General features: G+C 44.4%; 1 protein-coding gene across 1 annotated transcript; it reads right to left on the reverse strand.

Moving 5' to 3' along the window:
- Window positions 1-380: 380 nt before the first annotated feature.
- Rnf4 (ring finger protein 4) lies at window positions 381-21,902 on the reverse strand. The gene is made up of 8 exons (XM_052736192.1): window positions 21,731-21,902; window positions 14,780-14,937; window positions 10,474-10,600; window positions 7,999-8,078; window positions 3,911-3,920; window positions 3,455-3,614; window positions 2,750-2,798; window positions 381-2,599 (listed from the first exon to the last, which is right to left on the reverse strand). Exons 2-8 carry the CDS (start codon window positions 14,786-14,788, stop codon window positions 2,450-2,452), a joined length of 585 nt encoding a protein of 194 aa, XP_052592152.1. The 5' UTR covers window positions 14,789-14,937; window positions 21,731-21,902; the 3' UTR covers window positions 381-2,449.
- Between the last annotated feature and the right edge of the window lie 3,589 nt (window positions 21,903-25,491).

Here is a 25,491-nt window from a genome sequence, read left to right on the forward strand (position 1 = left end):
ATGGTAGCTCTTTATGGAGATAGGCAGAGCTCTATTTGCTCTGGCAGCTTTCCTATGGCAGGGTTATGTCCATGCACTTTGGGGCTGACTCACCCAAAGCACAAATTCTGTGTGAGTGGTCAAAAGCAGTGTGCACCTGTAATATTCCAAGGGCAACCTTAGTGATGTTCACATCAATGTCTCTGGAACTTTCGTTTCCAGCCAGCAACACCTCTCTCAGTAGACTATTCTTGGACATTCCCAGGCCTTGGATGTGGTTCTATGAATGTCATCTTCTTCATGAACTAAATTCCCTTGCCCACACCAAGTATAAATAACACTGAATGAACATCAGACACCTTAAGGTAAAGGTTCCAAAGAGCAAATTAATGAATGAAAGATAATGATTCAAATTGTTTTATTTCCATTTATAACACTAGCAGGAGTCCAAAACAGACTGATATCCATGAGCATAGTTTAAATGTAACAAAGAGAGTTAAACTATATACATTAAAGAAAAAGGAAAGGGATTTTTTTTCTCTATACCAACCTTTTCCTAGTGGTGCAGTTTCTGATTAGTAGAACTAAACACATCTTTTTCTCAATTTAATTTAGGATGAAGTAATAGAACTTTTATGATCAACTTCATAAACTGTCTTTAAGGAGAAAATGAATTTTAAGTGGGTGTCACCATATTTACCAGTGAACTGGCTGCATGGTCACCTTGGCTCTTTGAAGTCTGGCTATCATAAGAACTAACAAGAGCAAGTCCATGAGGCCCCCAAGGAACTCAATGGCTGTGACATCCAAGGGGAGGGCACACACCACACATCACAATGATGAGAGCTAATGCTCCTACCCTCTGAATCCATGTAAAAAAATTATTACTCTCATTCAAACTAACTGGAAGTCAAACAGTTTAAAAAGTCAGAATGAAGAATAAAACTCTTTTCTTTTCACACAGAGGAGGGACACTCCTTCAGCTCCATTTAAAGTGAATTCTGTGCTGAGTCCCTGCTCCTTCAGAATAGTAAACTCAAAGTCAGTTATTGCTAGCAAAGCTCCAGTGGTCCCTTTCCCACCCACCTCAAAGATGTTTCACACAAAAAGGCTATTGGTTTGGCTAGAAGCCCTCTGAGGAAGTAGTGTGGAGGTGGAGGCAGGCTGGCACTGAAGGCCTATCCTCTACAAGCCACCCTGTGCCTGGTGTCCCCAGGGGCAATTTACCACCTCACTGCCTCCGAGAGCACCAGAGGCTCCCATACATATGGAGTGGAGCAGAAATTATTATGTGGTCCCATGGGGAGGAAGAGATACCATGCTTTGCTGACCAAAACCTACAGAGCAGTCAAAAATCTAGAGGATCAAAGCCCAACTGGCCAGAAGAGCAGCTTTGGAATTATCTATCTACTCAAGGGGCATGGGAAAACCAGGGTAGTGGCAGGTTGAGTAGGGCAACACCTCTGAAACACAGGCAACAGTGACGTGGGCAAAAGCATGGAAGTGAAGAGCTGATAAGGCCACTGTTACTGCTACCACCTCCTGCTATCTATGCTCGGGCAGACATTAGGCAATGGGAACTGAAAAACTGATGGTTGGAGAGCACTGTGGAGCACACAGGACATATCTTAGCAGAAAAGAGAGGATACTAAAAAACTTGCTTGTCCTATTGGCCTTGAATGTTCTGTGCCAGGCAAAGAACTCTGGAGCATGTGTAGGGTTCCTGAGAACAGTTGGTGAACAGAGATGGGGTGGGATGGGCACTGCTCCCATAGGCAACACTGGGCTGAGGACACTAGCAGTGCTACATCTTCCGGATTGCTGAAGAGAGGGTGAAGAACGGGCTTTATTGCACTTTCTCATTCTTAGGAAACATGGTTGCCCTGCAGAGGGTCTCTTGATTTGCAGAAAACACTGCACATCAATGATAAGGTGCAGGCAGAATCACAGGTCACCTCTGCTCTAAAAGAAAAATACAAGTCCACCAGCTGGGCTTTTCATAGCTTCTGTACTGGGATCCTTGGGCTGGATGGACTGTGTCTGGCCAGGTCACTGTGTGGCAGGCAGAATAGCTAACTGGCAGATGCCTTGGGAAGGTTCTGCACCCAGAAGAGTTGGGGCAAACTTTCCCAACAGGGAAACTTCTTGGCCAACATGTAAGCTCCATAAAGAGGCTGGAGCCATGCTACTCAAACTCCAATATACCTGACTCCTTTTCTCCTACTCCTGGCTCAGAAAACCCAGAGGAGCAGAGATGCTGAGCTGACCTGGGAGGATCCCTGGATCCTGCTCCATGGCATCAAACTGGAGAAAACAAAAGGATCTAAGGGGTTGGAAAACAAAAGAGCAGTTTACATCAGACATTGATTTTTAAAGTCTTTTTGAGCTCAGGAAACTGGAGGCAGATACCATGCAGAAAGGCCAGCCTGGCTGTCTGTCCATTGGTCTATCCTGAGCAGTTCTGAACATTTCATATATAAATGGGGTGGTACCGTTTATGGTTGATCTTTTTCCTACAAGTTGGGCAAGTGTTAGCATTCTTAAGGGAATCACGGAGGCACTGGCTACAGAAGACGTGGCCACATTCTGTAGAAACAATGAGGCGCCCATTCTGCACAATCTAGAAGACATTAAAAAGGAACAGCTTTAAAGTATCCCTTGTCACCAAGAACCCTAACCCAAGCATCATTGAGGCCAGTGAAAACAAAGGGGCAGGGTTACAGCAGAAAAAGCAGAAAAAACTTACAGGAGATACAAGCAGGTTACTTACCTCAGAGTATCCATCCATGCAGATCGGACAACTGACAGTACCTGAGGGCCTAAAATCACAGTGCCCTGCATCAGTTTCTAGGTAAACTCAAATACTTGATTACATCCTATAAAGTAGCTTCATATATGCAGCCAATATCTTCTACCAAATCAATCCTCTCTCTTCTGCTGAGTTAAAAAAGGCACACAAAAAATTTGAAGATAAAATTAATAGTTTGAGCCTTTAATCCCAGCACTCGTGAGGCAGAGCCAGAGTTCAAGGCCATCCTGGTCTACAGAGCGAGATCCAGGACAGGCATCAAAACTACACAGAGAAACCCTGTCTCAAACCCCTACCCCCACCCCAAAAATTAACAGCTTGAAGTGTTGGGCTGGAATGGCCATGAAAAGGGAGATGAGAGAGAGAATGGGTCTAGAAGAAAAGATAAGGACACCTAGGCCCACCCACCTCCTTTGCCTCCATCACTCCTGCTAGTGTCACCTGTAACATAACCCAGTCACTGTGGGTATGTTTGTCTCCTGATACAGTTGTCTGTCTGTCCATTGGTCTATCCTGAGCACACAGCTGAGCCCAGCCCTGCATACCAAGTAAGCTTGGCTTTTTGGCAGATACTTGTTCTAGAGCAAGAGCTTATATACCTGCTGGCAAGTGCAGCATCTGTATACCCTGGCCTCCACCCAGCACAACAGGAGCAGAGCACATTACCTGAGTCCTGTAGCTCCTTCATCCTTGGCGCTTCGAGGAGTATGGGTAGTCACATACACATCTTTGTCTCTAGACAGTTCCTCATCATCACTGCTCACCACACAGCTATCAGCATGGTCTTGGCGCAACCTCCTCCCATTTCTTCTTGGTCTTCTCCTTTCTAAGGAAAAGCCACATTTTCAGCCATCCTCACCATCCTACCTTAGTGTCTCTGAAGATCCTCCCTCCCCTTGAGACCTCCAGAGAGAAACTCCCACCGTACTAGCTCCACCCCAAGAAGTCCTGTCCAGGAGCAGAGGCTACTCATTTGCCTTCTCAGGAGAAAGCTCAGTCCCTGACATCATGGGCAGAGATTTTCAGTAAAGCCAACAGGTCTAACCAAAGCCTGCAATGCTGTGGCATTTATTCACAACAATTTTCTTTAAACCCAGGGGAAAAGGAAATAAAACTACTCACCTTCAACAATCTGAAGAAGGGGGAGAAAAAGAGAGTGTTATAAACATTCTGACATTTTAACTGATAAAACACACATCTTGCTTCCAATATATATGTCTGACTCTCAAGAATCCCATGAGGCTCCCAGTCCTCCCTTACTCCTAGGGAAAGGAAATGTGTAATTCTCCAGACCAATGTCTCCTACGAGCCAATATGCTGGATCTTACCCAGCCCATATCTGGGAGCCTGTACAAGACCAGAGGTAGGGTTATTGTCTGGAGGAAGCTACATTCTGTTCACAAAAACAGAGGTCTAGCTCATCTCACTGGGCTGAGTCATTGCACCTTAGGCCAACATGGCAAATGCCAATGACAGAATCGTTGCAGGGTTTGTGCTACTGGATGTTATAAAAAAGATCAACTGGGGGCTAGAGAGATGGCTCAGCGGTTAAGAGCACTGACTGCTCTTCCAGAGGTCCTGAGTTCAATTCCCAGCAACCACATGGTGGCTCACAGCCATCTGTAATGAGATCTGGTGCCCTCTTCTGGCATGTAGGCAGAACACTGTATATATAATAAATAAATCTTTAAAAAAAAAAAAAGATCAACTGGGTATTAGCTTGAGTCAGTCTTTTTAACAAGAACTGGACATACACTTGTTCGGTGGCTTAGAACATACATTAATATAGCTGAAGATGATTCTTGGTTTCCCATCTACTTCCTTTCACCTTCAAAGTGCTGGGTTAGAGGTACGTATCACAACACCCAGTTTGTACACTGACAATTTCCGCCAGTTCAACTCCAGTCAGTGCTACACTGTGGATAAGGGGAACATTCAAGCCACAGGAGAAATGGCTGTATGTTTTCCTTTCCTTTTCATCACACAGGAGGCACCATTTTGGAAAAGAGCAAACTGTGAATGCCCCAGGGTCCACTCCTGTGCCACACTCTCATACCCTCCACTTGGACTCCTTTGCAGCAAAAATTTTGGCCCTAGTCAGCTGTGGCGGTGCAAGTCTTTCATACCAGCACTCAAGAGGCAGAGGCAGGTGGATCTCAGTGAGTTTGAGGTCAGCCTGGTCTACAAAGTGAGTTCCAGGACAGCCACCGCTATAAAGAGAAACCCTGACTCGAAAAAAACCCAAAAAACCAAAAACCAAACCAAACAAAAAGATCAGTGGAAGAGCACTTTCACAGCTTGTGTAGAGCCCCCAAATTCAATTCCCAGTACCTAGTATGAGGGATTCTCACTGCTTATATTTTAAAATTTCTCTTAACTCTTTATGTCTTTGGACTCATCTAAGAGTTGGAACAACACACAAGAATCTGCTTACATTTTAGTCTTAACAGGGCTCAAGATGTATTGAAAACTTCCCCCAAATCGGGTGTTCAGGAATTCCTATTCTAGACATACAAAGGCCACACTAAGGCTCAACCAGGGTAGGGTACAAATGTGTCCGTTCTAATAAGCTTTTAGTGGAATCAGCAAGTTCACTTCTTACAATGCTCCAGTAGGAGTCTAAGGTCAACCTGAAGACAGTTCAGAATCCCTAACATATATGCTTGTCCATGTTTTTAGTTAATAATTTAATGGCCTTTGATGATTCATTACAATAAACAACAAATGGAGATTGACTGGGGAAAAGAGCTACCAAATACAATTCTTATATGGCTGGGACAAGCATGAGGTACTTTCTGTAACAAACCCAACACTAACTCTGAAACAAGAACCCAAGCCTCCTGTCTCCACACTACTTCATTGGAATTTTCTCTAACTTCCTGCCCATTCAGTCACTGTCAGGACAGTTCCCTCATCACCACTATTCCTATTCCAGGCTCACTCAAGGACTCCACTCATTGCCATCCTTACAAAGTTTCAATAGGTTAATCTGGAGTGGGGCAGATTAGCATGGAGCCTAAACCAAGGATGTAGAAAGGCAAGAAAGCCCAGGGAAGAAACCTGTGTAGCAAGAGCAGTCTACAAGGCCAGCCTGGTCTACAGAGGATCCAGGAAAGGCGCAAAGCTACACAGAGAAACCCTGTCTGGGGGGTGGGGGGTGGGGGAAGCAGTCTAGACAAAGGCACGGGAGGGGAAATGATGATCTGACACCCAGCAGAAGATCACTGTCTTCTTGGAGGTAGAATCCCAGCTCCCTTGTCAGGACCTGGCCTGGTACATTATGGGTAGATGTTGAGTTGTTAAGAAAAGGGATTTGGGGCTTTCTGAGCCCTTTCCCTGTTTACCAGCCCACTTCCATCCTCAGGAATGCTTTCCTTCAATAAACTGTATCTATTTCTATTACGCTGACATAGGGGAAGAGAGAGGAAGAAAAAGGATTTGGTGCCACTTTTCAGCATTAGCAACTGCAATGTAGCTTTAGCTAAGGTACTAAATTATACTCTTTATAGAACTTCAGGAAGTTGACAGGAACTAACAACAAAAGTCAATGCTTTCACAGAGGAGGCCACTTACAATTAAACCTGTTCCTGTTTATTTCAAACAGTTCTAATCCATTTCCAGAAGAGCCATTGCTTACATGGGAGCCAATGTCCCTGAATTCATCAGTCTTTGTGAGGATAACAGAGATGACATCAGGACAACCTAGGGATTTCTAACTAAAACCATACTATCTCTTGTCTGGCAGCTCCATGCTATCATGTTTTCATTTTTCCTTAACTACATAACCCAGGAACACTGCCCGTCAAGTGGTCAAGACCAGAGGCACGCACCACAACACCTGGCTCCCGGTTACCCACATCTTCATTTTGTTTCTTTCAGAGACACAGGTTTCTCTGTGTCTCTCTGGCTGTTCTGGAACTCACTTTGTAGACCAGGCTGACTTTGAACTCACAGAGACCTGCCTGTCTCTGCCTCCTGAGTGCTGGGATTAAAGGTATGTGCCACATCCGGCTTCTGTACTGCTTCTCAGTAAACTCTTTCTCTCAAAGTTTTAAATAAATTAGGAAACAACGTGATATGTCTTTGTTCTGGCAGTCTGTTGCTAGGCACTCACTCAGAATTTCAAACCTCAGTTTGAGACAAATGGAAGATTAGATTACTAACACTTCTGTTCCCTGTCTGCTGTCCTTTTTTGAGTACCAACTGCTACACACTTGTCCAATGCTATCCAAGGTGGCTCAACCTCTATTCCACAGCTTCAGTTCTGGCATACTGTAATCAAAAGGTGTTTAATTAAAATGAATAGCATACTTGTCCTTAAGATGCTCATCAATTAGTTGACCAGATCCAAAAGACACATGGAGGTAGGATGTATGTGTGTGTGTAGGGGTGTTCCAATACCATGGAATAGGTCTATCAGAAGTAACTTCTGATAACCCTGACCAGACTAGGCCTTAGTTCTAGCAGGATATACATGGAATACAGTCTCTCAAATTCTGTCCTCCCTGGAGTCATAAAAGAGCTGTGGCAGCAGGTGTTAGATAGACTAGGTAGCTGCTTCCCTGGAGTCATGTTTACTGGTAACTATTTCTGAAACCTAATGGCAGCACAAAGTCAATATTCCCAGTTCCCTCCAGGTCAGAGGTATAAACATACTGCTAACTACTGTACTTCATGCAAGGCAAGGTACCCAAACAGGTCTCTCTTAATACAATATAGTACCAACACTGGCAGCTTATCCCATTTCAAAGAGTCATGTCCAAGTTTACACATTTCAAACTACGGAACTAGGATTGCTGCCGCAGAAAGGTCAAAAGTCAAGCAGATCTAGTCCACAGGAGACAAGAGCCACAACAGGTGCTTTTCCTGACACATTTCTCATTAGGGGCTCCTGTTACTGAATACAGGACCTTCCCTTCACAATTACTTGATGTGTATGGATGTTTTGCCTTCAGTGTTCCTGATGCCAACAGAGCCAAGTGAAGAGGGCACTGATACCGTGGACCTGGATTTACAGCTGGTTGTGAGCTGCCCTGTGGGTGCTGGGAATTGAACCCAGGTCCTCTGGAAAAGCAGGTTCCTTAACCTCTGAGCCATCTCTCTAGTCCCTTTCACAATCTTCCTAACCCTGACCAGTAACCCAGGCTTCAGATGCAGATATGGGCCAGGGACTCCTGCCCAAACCAGCCAACTTTCCCTCAACTGCTTACCACAACAGAATCATTGTGAGTCAGGTCCACAACCACAGGCTCCAAAGATTCACAGGTGAGGTCCACGATTTCATCTCCAGCTTCAAAATAAAGCAATTCAACAAGTATTAGGATAGGGCTGCACTCCTCAGGCTTGGTCCACATTACAAACATGGTATAAACTTGTGTCAAATGAAATCCCAACACACACAATACAAAAAACATCCAGACCAACTCCCTTTCAAAAATGATAACCAAGCGCCTGACCAGCATTTTCTTAAGTGGGCTCTACGGATTTACTGAGGTCCAGAGGTGTACATGTGGGGACAAATGTCTGAGTGGTTTCATCCCACCCACACAATCATGCTCAGGCATCACAATTTCATTAATTAGGGAAGGCATGCAAAAACCACTTACAACTATTTTTTCCTGATTGCTATTAGCATTAAAATATATGAGGTTTAGATCCCCACTCCCGACAGGGTTTCTCTGTGTAGCTTTGGCTTCTTTCCTGGAACTCACTCTATATAGCCCAGACTGATCTTGAACTCAGAGATCCGCCTGCCTCTGCCTCCCCAGTGCTGGGATTAGAGGCGTGCGCCAACACTGCCAGGTGAGGTTTAGGTTTTATAAACAGTATGAGTAACACATTCTAACTTGTTTTATCTGCTTCTGCTTGTATTAAATTTCCCAGTGCTATGTGTAGTGACACACTAGCCCTTGGCAGGCAGAGGCAGATGGATCTCTGTAATTTTGAGGCCAGTCTGGTCTGCAGAGTGAGTTCCAGAATGGCCAGGGCTATACAGAGGAACTCTTGTCTTGAAAAACAAAAATAAAAAGAGGCCAAAAACCAAAAAAAAAAAAAAAACACAAAACCCCAAAAACTTGTCTGTCTGCCTGCCTCTTCCCCACACTTATATACACACAAAAATACAATGTACCAATTGCCTCTCATTCTTTATGAAAACGAATGGCTACTACTTAATGATTCATAGACCATAATTTATGAGTCATTCTTTTTTGGTAGATACAACTGGCTCTTCCAAAAGAAACACCCTAATGGGCTGCCTGTGTATACCACCTCACAAAGGTGACAGAACTTCCAACAGCATGACAAGTGCCTCATTGGAAGCGGCTATATCCTTCTAAACCCTGAGACTGAGTCCACGTGTGTGTTTAGTGTTACATGTAAGAAAAAGACCTCCTTTGGGAATAGAATTCCAGAGCCTTAAATCTGTAGGTGAAGAGTAAAGGTTCTAAAGGATTCACTGTGAAAAATGCAACTGAGACCAAACAGAAAACACCGAGAAGTCTATCTTACACAAAGTAGCTTCTTTTTAACTCTAAGATGGAGAAAAGTTCCTACTCGCCAGCACACACACATTGTATAACCCCCTTATTGTTTTTTCTTTGTAGTAGTGCTAAGGGGTGAACATTAAACAAGTGCCCTTACCACACTGATCTGTGTCCACAGCCCACTGCTTCTCTTTAAATTATCAGTTTTTGGAGCAATGAGGTGGTGGTGCACGCCTTTAAACCCAGCACTCGGGAGGCAGGGGCAGGTGGATCTCTGTGAGTCAAGGCCAGCCTGCTCTACAGAGTGAGTTCCAAGACAGCCAGGACTGTTATACAAAGAAACCGTCTCAAAACAACATTTAAAATATCAGTTCTTGAGCTTGAGTTATAAAAAATAACAGAGTAAAGGGGTTTGATCCAAGCCATCTGACACTTTCCTGTGCAGGCAAGAGAAAAAAATCCTATCTGGCCTCTTCCCAAGCTCTAGTAATGATAGCTCTATTGACAAGCTTGCCTTCTTTAGGAAGTTTTGTCTTAATGAACACCAGAAGAGGAAACTCAAGTATCTCACAAAGCTACACGGGGTGAAATAGCTGAGCCAAGTGGCTACTTCAAAATCCATGAAGTGACCACAATACCAAAGGGGGCAGCTTTACTCATTGTAGCTATAAGCTGCATAGGTAAGTCTAAGATTATACATACATATAAAGAAAGTGCAAGAGCTTCCAACAGCCAACATTTGTACGGTACAATCTGCCACACACAGTCCCAAGGGTTTTATGGCATCAATTCAACTTGCCCTATATACTAACATTTTTCCCCACCACAGAGGTCCAGAAAGTGTGACCTGGGGCTAGAGAGATAGTTCAGGAGTTATGAATACTTACTACTCTTGTAAAAGACTCAAGTTCAGTTCCCAGCACCCACAGGGCAGCTCACAACCATCTGTAAACTCCAGTTCCAGGGAACATAATGACTTCTGGCCTCTGTGGGCACCAAGCACACATGTAGTACACAGACATATATGTAAGCAAAAACACTCATAAACATAAATATGGGTGGGTGGGAGTATGACTTTCCACGAGGCCTCACAGTAGGCATTAATAAACACAAACTGGGTCCAATTCACATGTTTACCGACTATACCATACTGTCTCTATTGTTACACACTACATACAGTCCAGTATTCCTGGCTCTTACCAGTTTCCACGAGTTCTATGGGTTCTGCTTCCAAGGAAATCTCAGGGGTTGAAGTTGTTTCCCGAGTTCGCTTCTGGGTTTGTCTAGAACTTACTGTTCCACCACGCCGCTTTCTTTGAGGGTTTCTCTAAAGTCATCAAGAGGGAAAAGAAGCAGTTGCATGAACTCTAGACTTGACAGAGTTTCAGGAAGAGTAAAAAAGTCAACAGGAGAACGGTTTAACTTGTTCTCATGCGCGCGCACGCACACACACACACACACACACACACACACACACACACACACACACACACACACGGTACAGTATCCCACCCACTACAAAACTTGGCATCTCTGAAGCACAGGGAGAAAAAGAAATCCAGTACTTTTTGTTGTTTCACCTTGCTGTGTAGCCCTGGCTGTCCCAGAACTGAGATCTGCCTGTATCTGCCTTCAGAGTGCTAGGGGTAAAGGTTTGTGTTATGCCCAGCTCAGAATGCTATTTTTACACCTGATAAGAAACTTTTATTGTTCCAAAACACTTGCTCTGAATTTGAACCATCTATGCAACCTTGAAGGAGGTGCTGTCAGTAAGGACTAAAGGGCAAAGGACCTTTAGGCAACCTTCTTTAGACCACGGCTCTTAAGGATCACCTTTAATTCAACACTTTGGGAGACAGGTAGGAGGATCTATGTTAGTTCAAAAGCACCCTGGTCTATATAGGAAGTTCCGAGCCAGACAGTGCTATACACTGACATCCTATCTCAATCAATCATTCAATAAGTAATAATAATAATAAAACAAGCTCCAGGAGGTGGTGTTGCATGTCTTTGATCTCAACACTCCAGAGGCAGAGGCAGGAAGACCTCTGTGAATTCAAAGCCAGCCTGGTCTACAGAGAGCTAGTTCCAGGGCAGCCAAGGCTGAAGAGATGGCAATTCCTGGCACCCTACAACTGTTTGTAATTCCAGTTCCAAGGGATCTGACACCTTCACACAAACATTCATGCAGGCAAAACACCAATGTATATAAAATAAAAATAGGCCGGGCGGTGGTGGCGCACGCCTTTAATCCCAGCACTCGGGAGGCAGAGCCAGGCGGATCTCTGTGAGTTCGAGGCCAGGCTGGACTACCAAGTGAGTTCCAGGAAAGGTGCAAAGCTACACAGAGAAACCCTGTCTCGAAAAACCAAATAAATAAATAAATAAATAAATAAATAAATCATTAGAAAAAAGAAAATAAACCAACCAACCAAAGAAACCAAAACAACAAAGCAAGCAAACAAATCCAACTATGTTTTACAATCCCATGTATGGTCACATAACTGAATGGGGGGAGGGTAGGCCGTGAAAAAAATTTTGCAACAGCAATGTTTTCTGAACCTACAAAGACCAAAAATTAATTCAAAACCAAATGCATCAAGAACTGATATTTCTCGTATCATCTGCCAATGTTGCATCATGACTTCACTATAGCTTTGGTTCTGAACACATAACTCATACACTTTATAGTGAACACAATGACATGCCACACAATGCCAACACCGCCTATAACACCTCCATTTAGATTCAAGATTACTGTTAGATTAAGAATTAGTGTTTTTACTGTACATGTATTTTTTATTCTTACAGAAACAGAATGGTTTAATTACAAACAAGACTTGTAGCATCTTCCTACCATTATTCTTCAGCATATAATTACCAAACCAGTACATCCTTAGATTATACTGCTCCAGTATGTTTGATTTTTTTTTTCTTTGTTCGTTCGTTTTTTTCTTTTTCTTGAGACAAGGTTTCTGTATGTAGCCCTGGCTGCCCTCAAACTCAGAGATCGTCCTGACTCTGACTCCTGAGTGCTGGGACTAAAGGGGTACACCACCACCTGTATGTCTGATTTTTTTTTTTTAATTGCTGTTTGCCAGGTATGGTGGCACATGTCTTTAGAATTTCAGGTGAATCTTTGAGTTCCAGGCTAGCCAAGGATACATAGAAGACCTTACCTCAAAAATAAATGTTTAAAATTTTTAATCTGTGCAAATTAATCTGAGTTTCATTAAAAAAAAAAAAAAGATAATCAAATCAATTCTGGTTTGGGATTAGGACAGAATTTCCAACGTTTCTGAAATGGCCTTAAATACTACAGATTTATTTGAAGTGGCATTCTTAGAAATGCTGATCATAAAATCAAAATACTAGCCGGGCATGCTGGCACATGCCTTTAATCACAGCACTCAGAAAGCAAAGTTAAAAAAATACCAAAGATGTTATACTTCCAGTCAACTTTACTTTTTTTTTTTTTTTTTTGCTTTTTGAGATTGGGTTTCTCTGTGTAGCCCTGGCTATCCTGTAGACTAGGCTGGCCTCTGCCTTCCAAGTGCTGGGATTAAAGGTGTGTAACAACATGCCCAACTAATTCACTATCTTTTTCTTTAAGCATTTATCATATGCACGAATGCACTTGTACTTGTGCTACCATGCTTACAACATGAAGTCAGAGGACAGCTTTCAGCAATCAATTCTCTCCTTCTACCGTGTGGAGCCTGGGGATCAAGCTCATTGTGGGGCTCATTGGTAAACACCTTACCTAATGAGCCATCTTGCCAGACCAAGATTAATTCTTTATATAAAAAAGTGTATCTATTTCATTAACATAGAATTTACTTTCATCTTTATAAACAGTAAAGTTACATTTATACCAAATTATTCAAAAGTAAACATGATTTATCAACAAACACTTGATCTACATGCACATCTACATTACTACCTGAGGTCATAAAAACTCCCCAAAGAAAAAAAGTTCCAAGTGGAAAAACTTTAAGACAAGTTAGTTACTCTAGAGCACAAGTGCTTCCAGCCTGTATCTATCTGCTTGTACTGAACCAGAGTTGACTCCCAGATGTGAGCAAAAGTGAAAAGTCATTCGTTATTATTTTTTTTCCCATTTTACATATACGAATATTTTGCCAGCATGCATGTCTTCTGTGTACCACTTCCAGGCCTGTGAAGGCCAGAAGAGGGCACAAGACCTTCTGAACTGGAGTTAGAATTCTGAGGTGCCACTGAACCCAGGTCCCCTGGAGGAGCAACAAGTGCTCTTGGCCATATGCCTACACCCAGTTTTTTTTTTTTCTCTTCTTTTTCCCAAGACAGGGTTTCTCTGTGTAGTTTTGTGCCTTTCCTGGAACTCACAGAGATCTGGCTGCCTCTGCCTCCCGAGTGCTGCCACTGCCCAGTGTTTTTGTTTTTGTTTTGAGACAGGGTTTCTGTGTGGCTCTGGTTGTAGAACTCTGTAGACCAGGCTGGCCTCAAACTCAGAGAAGTCAGTTCTCTCTTTTCACCATGTGGGTCCTGGGAATCAAACTTGTCAGAAAGGGCCCTTTATCAACTGAACCATTTCACAGGCCTGTAAATAGCAGTTAATACATCTGTAAAGGCCAAAGGCAAAAGCAGAGGCCTTTCTTGTGTCTCTACTCATTTTTTTTTTTTTAGCTTTTGTTTTTTTTTTTAAAGTCTGAGTGAGTGAGTGAGTGAGTGAGTGTGTGTGTGTGTGTGTGTGTGTGTGTGTGTGTGTGTATACTATATGCATGCCTGGTGCCCACATAGGCCGGAAGAAAGTGGCAGATCACCTAGTTCTGGAGTTACAGGTGTGAGCCACCTGGAACTGGAGTCCTCTGGAAGAGTAGCATGTGCTTCCTAACCACCAAATTCATCTTTCTAGCCCTTAGATATGAGACCATATCTCTCATTAAACCTAGTGTTTATTGTTTCTCCTAGATTGGCTCATCAGTATGCCCTAGGGATCAAGCCTCCTCCTTCTCTAAGGACTGAAAATATATGCTATCCCGCCCAGTTTTTATGTGGGTGATGGGGACCCAAATTCGGGTCCTCATTCTCACACAGGAAGTTGAGGCATCTCTGCAGCCCGAGAGAGTCTGATCTCACTATCTAGTTGAGTATGGCCCTGAACTTGAAACTCTGATCATCTTGCCTCCATTACCAATGGATTATAGATGTATTTACAATTTACTTGGATTATACATAGGTGTATACCACAACAGATTTTTTTCAGTTCTGCTGGGAATGTAATGCAGGGCCTTTTGCATAAGCAATAGAGACATATCTTCAGCTGTTTTTATTTATTTTATTTTTAGAGACAGAGTTACTGTGTAACCCAGACTATCCTTAACTTTCAGTCTTTGTATCTCAACTTCTCGTTATTGGGAACTGGAGGCCAGTGCTGTAACATGTGGCTTATAGTCCTCTTTAATGTCTGTAACAGACAAAATAGCTAACTCATGTTGGTAATAAAATTTACAAAAAAACTTACTGTACTCATTGTGCTCGCTGGCTTCAATCCACAGAAAAGGAAGTGATATACACCAAGGTTTATAGGGAGGTGGAATGTTCTCAATCTCTCATGCCCACTGAATACTCATCCTGTGGCTTACAATCTGGAGCCAATTAGATGTCCAGTATTTCCAAGTTCTGAAAAACAAAGATACCCACTCGATAAATGTTGCTATTTGCACCGCTGAAGACAAAGTTCACACATGTACATATACCACACACAGAAAATTTACCAGTCTTTTCAATCACCTGAATGCTTTGCTGAACATTTTATATATAATTTGTACCTTTACCCTACATTCATTTTAGGAAGAAATAATTCTTGCTGAATATAGAACTGACTATGTAATCCCAAAGTCTACTACCCAAACTATTACACCATTTTCTGCCCAAGCTCCTTTTTGAACAGAAGGCTTCCTGTATTCTACCACTGAGCTAGCTATACTCCTGCAGACCTTTCTGACCTCCTTTCTGGTTATTTCAAATGTAGCAAAATGATTAACTCTAGGAGAAAGACAAGTTTTAGCTGCTAAACTAAAATACATAAACCAGCTCCTTAGCAGGAGGAAAGGAACAGAGAGAGCTTCCTAAGCCAAGGAGTCTTCTTGTCTTGTTATTTCACCACCCTTCCAAGGATCTGAGGGGACTAAGGAGATAGCCAACTTTTGCAAGTTTCCCAACGTACAATTCAGACCATAGAATAGTCCCATACCCACTGTAATTGCTGGATTCCCATGTACATTTTTGCTTCTGGTTTTAGGAAGTATCTTACATATCCATGAAATGTGTGCTCGTCCCATCTACCTCAAGGACACATCTTAATTCAGAAGACTATAACAAAAATATCTTGCTGGGCAGTGGTGGTGCACACCTTTAATCCTGACACACAGGAGGCAGAGTCAGGTGTATCTCTGTGAGCTTGTGGCCAGCCAGGTCTACAGAACAAGTTCCAGGACAGCCAGAGCTACACAGAGACCCTGCCTCAAAAACAAAAAACAAAAAAACCCCACAAACAAACAACCCCCCCCCCTTTACAATGAGTTAGAGGCTCCATGGATTAGAGTGCCTGCTGTGAAAGCAAGAGGACCTGAGTTAAGCCTCTGCAGCACCCACATAAAAGCTAGGCAGGGCAGCATGCCAGGAACCTCACAGCTTCAGATTTAGTCAGACCCAGTTTCAAAAAAATAAGGCAGAGGAGCCGGGCAGTGGTGGCACGCCTTTAATCTCAGCACTCGGGAGACTGAGGCAGGTGGATCTCTGCGAGTTCGAGGCCAGCCTGGGCTACAGATACAGACTGAGTTCCAGAAAAGGCGCCAAAACTACACAGAGAAACCCTGTCTTGAACAGCACCCCCCGCAAAAAAAATGTAGAGGACAATATAGGAAGACACTTGATGTCCTTCTCTGGTCTCTACATGGGCACATGCAGAAGGGAAAGAAAGACCTGTCTGCTGAGTGCCGAGAAATGTGACGGGCACATTTTGGCAGTTCCATTAGTCTCTTGCCTCATTTTATGATGTTTAGCCTCTATTCTATGATACTAAGCATGGCTGCTACAGACACCCTAACCTGTATGCTTCTTACAATCTGAAGCCGAGTCTCTTAAAAACCCAATAATCCCATCACTAGGAGCTTTCCTGGAGTCTTTCACATTCCACACTACTGGTGACTATACCAACTCCATTCCAAATCTGGTTCTTCTCTTTCAGAGATAACAATGGCCGAGAGCCAGAGAACTCTATGACAGGAGCCAGTCTTAGGAATCTATCTAGAGACTGAATTTAACCAGCAAATCCAGGCAGGAAAGGGCATCCATCAGATCAGCCTGAGGATGTAGATAGATGTACCCTCACCAATCACAAAGGTTTCTGGATTATACAGATGACAGGTTGTCAGAATATTTACTTTCATGTTTAAGATGAGGTGCTATCCAAGGACAATCTGTATGTCCACCCTATTGGCCAGATTATGGAAGTAAGTATTGTGATGAACACCATTTTTTCTAACCCACAACCAATAAATACCAGAATTTACACTTTTTTGTTTTGGGGGGGTTTTGTTTTTCTCTTCCAGTGGTGGGGATAGAACCCAAGGTCTTAGCCATGCTCAACCACTGAGCTACTTCCCCAAGTTCTGAGACTCTGTATCTGTGTGTTGCAGGATATTTGATCACACTGTGAACCCCTAGTTTGCATTATTAACTGGCGCACACCTTTAATCTAAGAGCTTTCTGCTTGAATAATGCAAACAAGATTAAGTAAAGTCAGCCATAGATCAAGAGGCAAAGCAAGAAACCAGTTGACAGGAAGTGAACATAAAAAAAAAAAGAGCAAGAGGAAGTCAGGAGGACAAATAAATAGACACACAGGAAGTAGAAGGGAGGGACACTGAGTTTGAGATGGTGAAGGAGAAGGGCCCTTTTTTGGGATGTTGGTGCAGGAGAAAGGTCACCCGGGTACTTTCTCTGCCTCTCTGAGCTAGCAGGCTTTCACCCCAGCATCTGGCTCCTGAGTCGAATGATTGAGATTTAGTGAAAAACGAGTGACACGAACACAGTTTTGTTTGTTTTTGAGAAAGGGTCTATGTACGAGTGGCCGGTCCAGAATTCTGAGAATTCAGAAGGCTGATAAAAGGTGTGTGCCACCATGCCTGGCAGAGAATCTATACTCTGCTAAGACCAAAATTTGAGGTATTCTAGAAGGAAATTGTAACCAACTCTTAATTCCTGTTTCCTACAACACAATCCTCCAGCACCATGACGTTAGCAAGGGCCCCACCATCCTTTAGTGCAAAGGAAGCCCTCAACTCAACAGGGCTTTATCTACTTTCCACCTCCCTAGTATTTTGCGCATAACAGATACTAAAGATAATTGATTAGAATGAGCAAATGACTTTGAGGGTGACAGTGTCCTTGCCATTAAAAGACCCAGGATGCCCGATGGTAATGGTGCACTCCTTTAATCCCAGCACTCGGGAGGCAGAAGCAGGAGGATCTCTGTGAGTTGGAGGCCAGCCTGATCTACAAAGCAAGATCCAGGACAGGTACCAAAACTACACAGAGAAACCCTGTCTTGAAAAACAAAACAAAACAAAAAGTGTAGTGTCCTTCTACAAGTGTTAACTGGAAGACAAATTAATGTGAAGTGGAGGGGAGTGAATGCTTGCAGTATCAGACCTGCCTAACTGTGGCTCTTAAAGCAACTGAAGTACCTTTTGAAACTTAGTTCAGCTGGGTTTAATTTTCTGACTTTTTTTCCTGCTATTTCTCAAAGAAGCTGTGTACAGCCAACTCACTTCCTACTATGTATAAAGTGTTCCTATTATATCAACACCACTGGAAGAAATACGAGTCCAAACGAGCATTTTAAGTAGAACTGTATTTCACTTTCAGGCACCCTAGATGCCAACCCCTCACTCTAGGCTCTTTTCTATGACAGTGCCATTAACAGTTGGGAGGCAGAGACAGGCAGACCTCCGAGTTTGAGGCCAGTCTGAGGCCAGCTGAGGATACACAGTAAGATCCTATCTCAGAATAAATAAATTTAAAACTGTTGTATGTACATGGGAGAGGTACACATGTTATAGTGTGTAAAGTCAAGAGGATAACTTTGTGGATTTGGTTCTTCCTTCCACCTTTACAAGGTATCACTATTCTTGGTAGTCAACTTGACTACATCTGGAATTATTAAATCCCAAATGGCTTGTGTACACCTTCCAGGAATTTTTTCTTATTAAATCATTTGACGTGAGAAGATTCACTTCTAATCTAGATCTTTGGGGAGGGAAGATCCACCTGTTTTGTTTTGTTTTTCAAGACAGGGTTTCTCTGTGTGTGGCTCCGGCTGTCCAGGAACTCACTTTGTAGATCACGCTGGCCTTCAACTCACTGAAATTCAAATGCCTCTCTCTGCCTCTTGAGTTCTGGGATTAAAGGTGTTTACCACCACTGTCAGGCTACATTTCCTAAATTTAATAAGCCTAACTCTAAATCAAACACTTACCACAGACTCCACTGCATTTAGTATACTTGACAAAACAAAAGGTTGCCATTTTTCTTCCCAATGAATTGTATTCAAATTATATGGCTCATTAGATGCTTAGAAAAAAATGACAGAGAAATAACTGAGAAAAATTGTAGGAGAGTATTTTGATTTGAACCTAGGGCCTGGCACATGCCAGACAAGTGATCTACCACTGCGTGCGAGCGCGCGCTTGCTCTCTCTACACACACACACACACACACACACACACACACACACACACACACACACACACATCAGTTATATATGAGAATTTGAGTTCAGATCCCACCAGTATCTATCTATCTATCTATCTATCTATCTATCTATCTATCTATACACACACACACACACACACACACACACACTGAGTTCCGATTCCAGTATCCATGAAAGAATGTGAGGCATGGCAGAGTGCTCACCTGTAACCCTATGCTGTGTGTGTATGGGGGCAGGGGTGAGACAGGAAGCCTGCTGAGGCGTGGAGACCTGGTCTCAAGGAGTAAGACAGTGATAAGGCAACACCACTGCTCTCTGCAAGCATATACACCCTACCCCACAGAGAGGGAGGAGGTTGACTCATTTGCCCTGAACTCATTCCACAGCCCAGTCACTTGTGATCCTCTTGCCTCAGGCCTCTTGAGTAGCTAGGATACAGGCACAGGCCACTAGTTTGGCTTTTTTGGAGGGGGAGGGATGTTCAGATCTAGGGGGGAAAATGGGTCCTTTCAATATATGTAAAATTATAGTCTATATCAGGTAAACAAAGGGACTTGGGAGTAGGATTCTTACAGGACTATCAAGTGAGTTGAAGGGCAGTCTAGACAACTTAGCAAGACTCTGACTCAAAATAAAAAAGTAAAATGAGGAGTTGGTGAGATACCACAGCAGTAAAGCACTTGCTACATACAAGCCTGACAGCTTCATTCAATCCGAAGTAGCAACATCAGTGGAAGAAGAAACTGACTTCATAAACTTGTCTTCTTACTACCAAACATACAACATGGCACCTGGGTGCCCTAGACCCACATCATATTCACACAATAGTATTTAGTAATAATAAATGAAAAAGACCAGAGATGTAGCTCAGTAGTAGAGTGAGCTGCCTAACATGTGTGAGACCCTGGGTTCAATCTCCAGTCCCAACAAAACAATATCGTTTGACTGTTCAGGACTGCAACAAACACTATATACTCACCGAGAAACCAACTTTCCTTGGAATAATAACTAAGTAAGCAAGCAAATAAAACTAAAACTGCCGGGCGGTGGTGGCGCTTGCCTTTAATCCCAGTACTCGGGAGGCAGAGCCAAGCGGATTTCTGTGAGTTCGAGGCCAGCCTGGACTACCAAGTGAGTTCCAGGACAGCCAGGGCTACACAGAGAAACCCTGTCTTGAAAAACCAAAAAAAAAAGTTTGTTCTGTGCAGGTTAAGGTTTCTGTTTGTAGTTAAAGAATAATTTCCTGTTCTTTTTTTTTTTTTTTTTTTTTGAGACAGGGTTTCTCTGTGTAGCTTTGCGCCTTTCCTGGAACTCACTTGGTAGCCCAGGCTGGCCTCGAACTCACAGAGATCCACCTGGCTCTGCCTCCCGAGTGCTGGGATTAAAGGCGTGCGCCACCACCGCCCGGCCTTGTTCTTTGTTAAATCCTCGTGAGCTAAAGTTTCTATTTGTAATTAAGAATAAGTTCCTGCTGGGTGGTGGTGGTGGCACACGCCTTTAATCCCAGCACTGGGAGGCAGAGGCAGGCGGATCTCTGTGAGTTCGCAGCCAGCCTGGGCTACAGAGGGAGTTCCAGGAAAGGCGCAAAAAGCTACACGGTGAAACCCTGTCTCCAAAAACCAAACAAACAAAGGAAGCTTTCATAAAATTATAATTGGAAGCTCATGTTTATGTAATACAAAGGCCAGCAAGACATCTTTTCACTCATTTCATATCGAACTCACAGGTAAAAACCGAACCCAATTGCGTCTCCATACATTTAAAAACAAAAACAAAACCCTGGGTGTATATGGGGTGGGGTTTCCCTCTCACCACTGTGAGGAACTAGAGTTAATCTGCGTCCAAGAGCAGGCCAAAAGACCTCAGTCTCCCTCACCCACTTAGGCAACCTAAACTGAGCACCAGACTGTGGAACTGAAAGCTCAAAGCGCCCACAGGCATAGACAAGTATAAAACAAAAGGAGCAACGCCCATATCTGGACTCGTCCCTCTCGAGTCAAAAGGTAGACAATGGCGTCCACTGCAAGTGTTTAGGATTAAGCATCAGGTTGAGTTTCCTATTCCTGTGTACAAATGTACCAAGGAGGGAAGGACCCTAGAGGGTGCAGGGCTGGGACAAATCTCAATCGCACGCTTCACCAACCATAGGTAGGGCAGAACGCGGCTCCTGGAAGCCCAAACCCCATCCAGTTCCGAGGCCCGCAAGCGTCCACAACACTCTCCCAGCTTAGACAGGGCCCGCCACGCGGCTTGGGTGCCCTAGCAAACTCGCAGGCCCCAAGAAGGCGGGGCGGCGGCGACAACACACAATGGCTGCGTCGTCAGCGGGGAACAAAAACCTTGCTCAGGTCCTCTCCAATCGGCCCGCCCAGCCAAAAAAGTGACCTTGGACGCCTTCTTCCCCTCCTTGAACCTTAGTTTCCTGGTTTGCAAAAGAGGTCCGGCCAGCCAGGCCGCGGGTGGGCGAGCGGCACCCAGATAGAGACTTCCCTATTTCCGACGCGAACGCGGCGCCGGGCTCCGACATCCGCGCGCTCTCTGGGGCCGAGTAGGCTGAGCGGGCCCGACCCCGAGAGGCGCGGTTCCGGGCTGCCCGAACGAGCCGCGACTGGCGGGCACCAACTCCGCTGCAGGTCGAGAAGCCGCCCGCACTGCCCTGACTTTCCGCCTCCATCCTGTGAAGCCTAGTCTTACTTGGAGCTGGTGTGATCAGGCAGACGCCACAGCCAACGTGCTCGAGCAAGGACGTACCTCCTCCACCAGCCGCCGAGGAGACCCGCTCAAGCAGGACTCCACCGCCTCACCGAGACCCACTTCCGCTCGGCCGGCCCCCGGCCCGCCCTTCACAGTCCCCATTGGCCTCCGCCGCCCTTACTCCCGTGCTTTACCGGTTTGGGAGGCTCGTTTGCAATTCTATTGGGTAAGAAAACCATCTATTACCACTTTGAAATGCACCTTCTTCCGGCCACGCCCCCACTTGCGTGCCAGAGTTCTACTTCTCGCGAGAGCACCGCCAGTCACGCTCCTCCCGCGAGAACTTGGCGGAGTCGTTGCTTGGGCGGCCGCGCGAGCTTGTCTACTGGCTCTTGAGACCGATCCTTGGCTTCTGATTTGGTTTTCAAGCGGCCTTTTGGCGGGGGCTAACATTAAACAGTAATCCTCGCCAGTCATTCCATGCCAATCTCAGTTTCCTCGGTCGTTGGCGAGACCTACGGGAAACTGGCCCAAGGCCCCAATTTTCTGGTGATCCACAGGCAACGCCGCCCGGATCCGCACCCCAATGCCAGGCTCTGAGTGGGCGTGTCGGCTCCCCGGACTCTTTACTTTGGTCCCGGCGGGGGAGGGGGAGGTGTTCAGCCCAGACATCTGGGAGGCCTAACTGGAGGAAATTTGAGGACTAGGCGGAAAGAGAACATCCAGTTAGACATTTTGTGTACCAAAGCTGGGGGAAAGGAGAGATGTGCGTGCCCAGGAAACTGCAGGCTAGCTGCCCAGTGTGTCAGGAGCAGAGGCGAGGGGTGAGGAAGGCAGAACTCGGCAGAGAACACAAATGTCAAGTACTCACTGGGACTGTACTGTCCTACAGAAGAAAGGCCTGAGAAGAACCGGCCTCGGGAAAGGCCAGGGTCTGGAATTCTTGGGTCTTGGGACATCTCATGTTACAGAGTCCCTTCTACCTGATTCTGAAAACCAGCACCATGATTTTAGGCAAGTCTCAGCACGTTCATACCTGGTACCAGGGATCCATTTTACCTACTTCTGAGAAAGAATGTGAGGGCTAACAGATAATACAAGTGCAGACTAGGCCCTCCTGGAGTGCCGCAAAACAGAATGGTACTAGAAAAACAATGCTGTTTTTCTTGAGCACCTGTCCCTGAGCTTACACGGGTTTAGCAACTAGAAAACGGATCGATGGATGGATGGATGGATGGATAAATAGCAACTAGAAAACAGATGGGTGGAGACCCTCAGGCTATATGAAGATTGTCTTAAATGTAGTTGAGTTGCTTCTGTAAGGTGTAATCAACCTGGAAGGTTGATTCACATATGAGAATGACAAAGCAGATCGCAGATCAAAACCGAAGGTTAATGTTTGTGCTATTACAATCTGACATTTTATGTAATTACAAGGGAGTTTATGTCTGTCAGACATACATCTGACTCCAGTGTAAAATGTGTGTTTGGATTGTTTTGAGCATATTTTTCCAACTGTTATAACTGGAATAAAGTGAATTTACAAGTTTAAGAGAAATGTAGGCATTTCTAATTTTGAATACTTAAGGCATGGGAGATCAAAACAGGAACAACAGACCCTGTAGGTTAAGGGGTGTTTGCATAAGATAGTTAAGAATACGTTCCTGCCCATTGGTGGTGGCACACACCTTTAATCCCGTTACTCGGGAGGCAGAAGCAAACGGATCTCTGTGAGTTTGAAGCCAGCCTGGTCTACAGAGTGAGTTCCAGGACAGCCAAAGCTATGCAGAGAAACCCTGTCTCAAAAAACCAAAAAAAAAAAAAAAAAAAGTTCCTACTTGTCCTATGTTAAGTCCTTGCAAGTTAAGGTTTCTATTTGTTGTTGCTGTTTTCCAATTTAGCTTTTTTTTAAATTGATTCTTTGTGGATTTCACATCATGCATCTCGATCCCCCTCATTTCCCTGCTCCTTCCCATCTTCCCTCTTTCTACCCTTGCAACCTCCCCCACCTCCCAGGATAAAACAAATTTAAAAAAGGGGGAAAAAAAAGAAAGAAAAATCTTGTCGTGGAAGCTGAAGTCACACAGTGAGTCTCAGTACACCCTTTAGTCCTTATATCATTACTTGCAAGTGTTCATTGCAATGAGTTATTGGTCTGGTTTTTGCTATATCGTAGAAACTGGGCTGTCACTGGATCTCCTCTTGGATATCTGTTGTCCTGTGTCATGGAGATCCTGCAACTTTGGGTCAGCAGGACCGGCCCCTTCACGTGCTCCCACAGATCATAGATGAGGCAGATGATGGGATGGGCCAACTCATAGCCCTGGTTCTGGGTCTGGATGGTTGCTGGGTTGGTCAGCCCCCTCAGCTCTCCCTCATCCTCAACACCAGGGTTAGAGCTCTTCAGCATCACCCTAGCTAGCCTATGTAGTAAGCAGCAAGGGGCTGGGCTTACAAGCTGCAGCAAGTAAGCATCTCTCATGTCCTAGGGAGGGACACCACCAGAGAAAGATACAATGAAGAGGAAGGAACAGGGGTAAGGATATACATCACGTGAATGGGGCTTGTAAGCAGTTTACATCAGATCTAAGAAACAGGAACTTATTCTTTTTTTTTTTTTGTTTTGGTTTGGTTTGGTTTTTTGAGACAGGATTTCTCTGTGTAGCTTTGCGCCTTTCCTGGAACTCACTCTGTAGCCCAGGCTGGCCTCGAACTCACAGAGATCCGCCTGGCTCTGCCTCTCGAGTGCTGGAATTAAAGGTGTGTGCCACCACCGCCCAGCAGGAACTTATTCTTAATTACAAATAGAAACTTTAGCTCACCAGGATTTAACAAAGAACAAACAGGAAATTATTCTTTAACTACAAACAGAAACCTTAACCTGCACAGAACAAACTTTTTTTTTTTTTTGGTTTTTCAAGACAGGGTTTCTCTGTGTAGCCCTGGCTGTCCTGGAACTCACTCTGTAGACCAGGCTGGCCTCGAACTCAGAGATCCACTTGCCTCTGCCTCCTGAGTGCTGGGATTAAAGGTATTTGCCACATCATCTGGCTTTATTTATTTTTTAAGTTTTATCATATTTATTTATTGTGTGTGTACATGTGGCAGTCAGAGGACAAGTTGTGTGAGCCAGTTCTCTCCTTTCACTGTGTGAAAGGACCCTAAGGATCAAACTCAAGTCACCAGGCTTAGTGGCAAGCACCTCTACCTCTTGGGTCATCTGCCAGCCTCTTGTTTGGTTTTGAGACAGAGTCTCTCTCTCTCTAGTTCATGCTGACATGAAACTCACTATGTAGCACAGGCTAGATTAAAATTTACCCACCCAAATGTTGAGATTACAGTGTGTGCCACTATACCTGGCTTTTTGTAAATTTAATATGCTGAAGATGTAGTAGTAAAAGTCAACCACAAACAGCACTTTCATGCTCAGAAATTTCCCTCAAGTTTTCTTGGAACACCGAACACCGTTTGTCAGTGAACTTCCTGCCTCACAAATACTGCTTTAAACATCAACTTGGAGAGAAAAACCGACATATCAGTGCTCCAATAGGTTCACACATGGGAACCAGGAGAATATGATTTCCTTAGGCCTCACACCAGCTTCAGAATGACTTATCTGTCCTTGCCCTGTTAGGAAGAATCTTCTGAGCCGGGTGGTGGTGGCACACACCTTTAATTCCAGCATTTGGGAGGCAGAGCCAGGCGGATCTCTGTGAGTTCGAGGCCAGCCTGGGCTACAGAGTGAGTTCCAGGAAAGGCGC

This window comes from Peromyscus californicus, unplaced genomic scaffold (genome assembly GCF_007827085.1).
Source record: "Peromyscus californicus insignis strain IS unplaced genomic scaffold, ASM782708v3 Scaffold_13__1_contigs__length_99412109, whole genome shotgun sequence".
Lineage (NCBI taxonomy): Eukaryota > Metazoa > Chordata > Mammalia > Rodentia > Cricetidae > Peromyscus > Peromyscus californicus.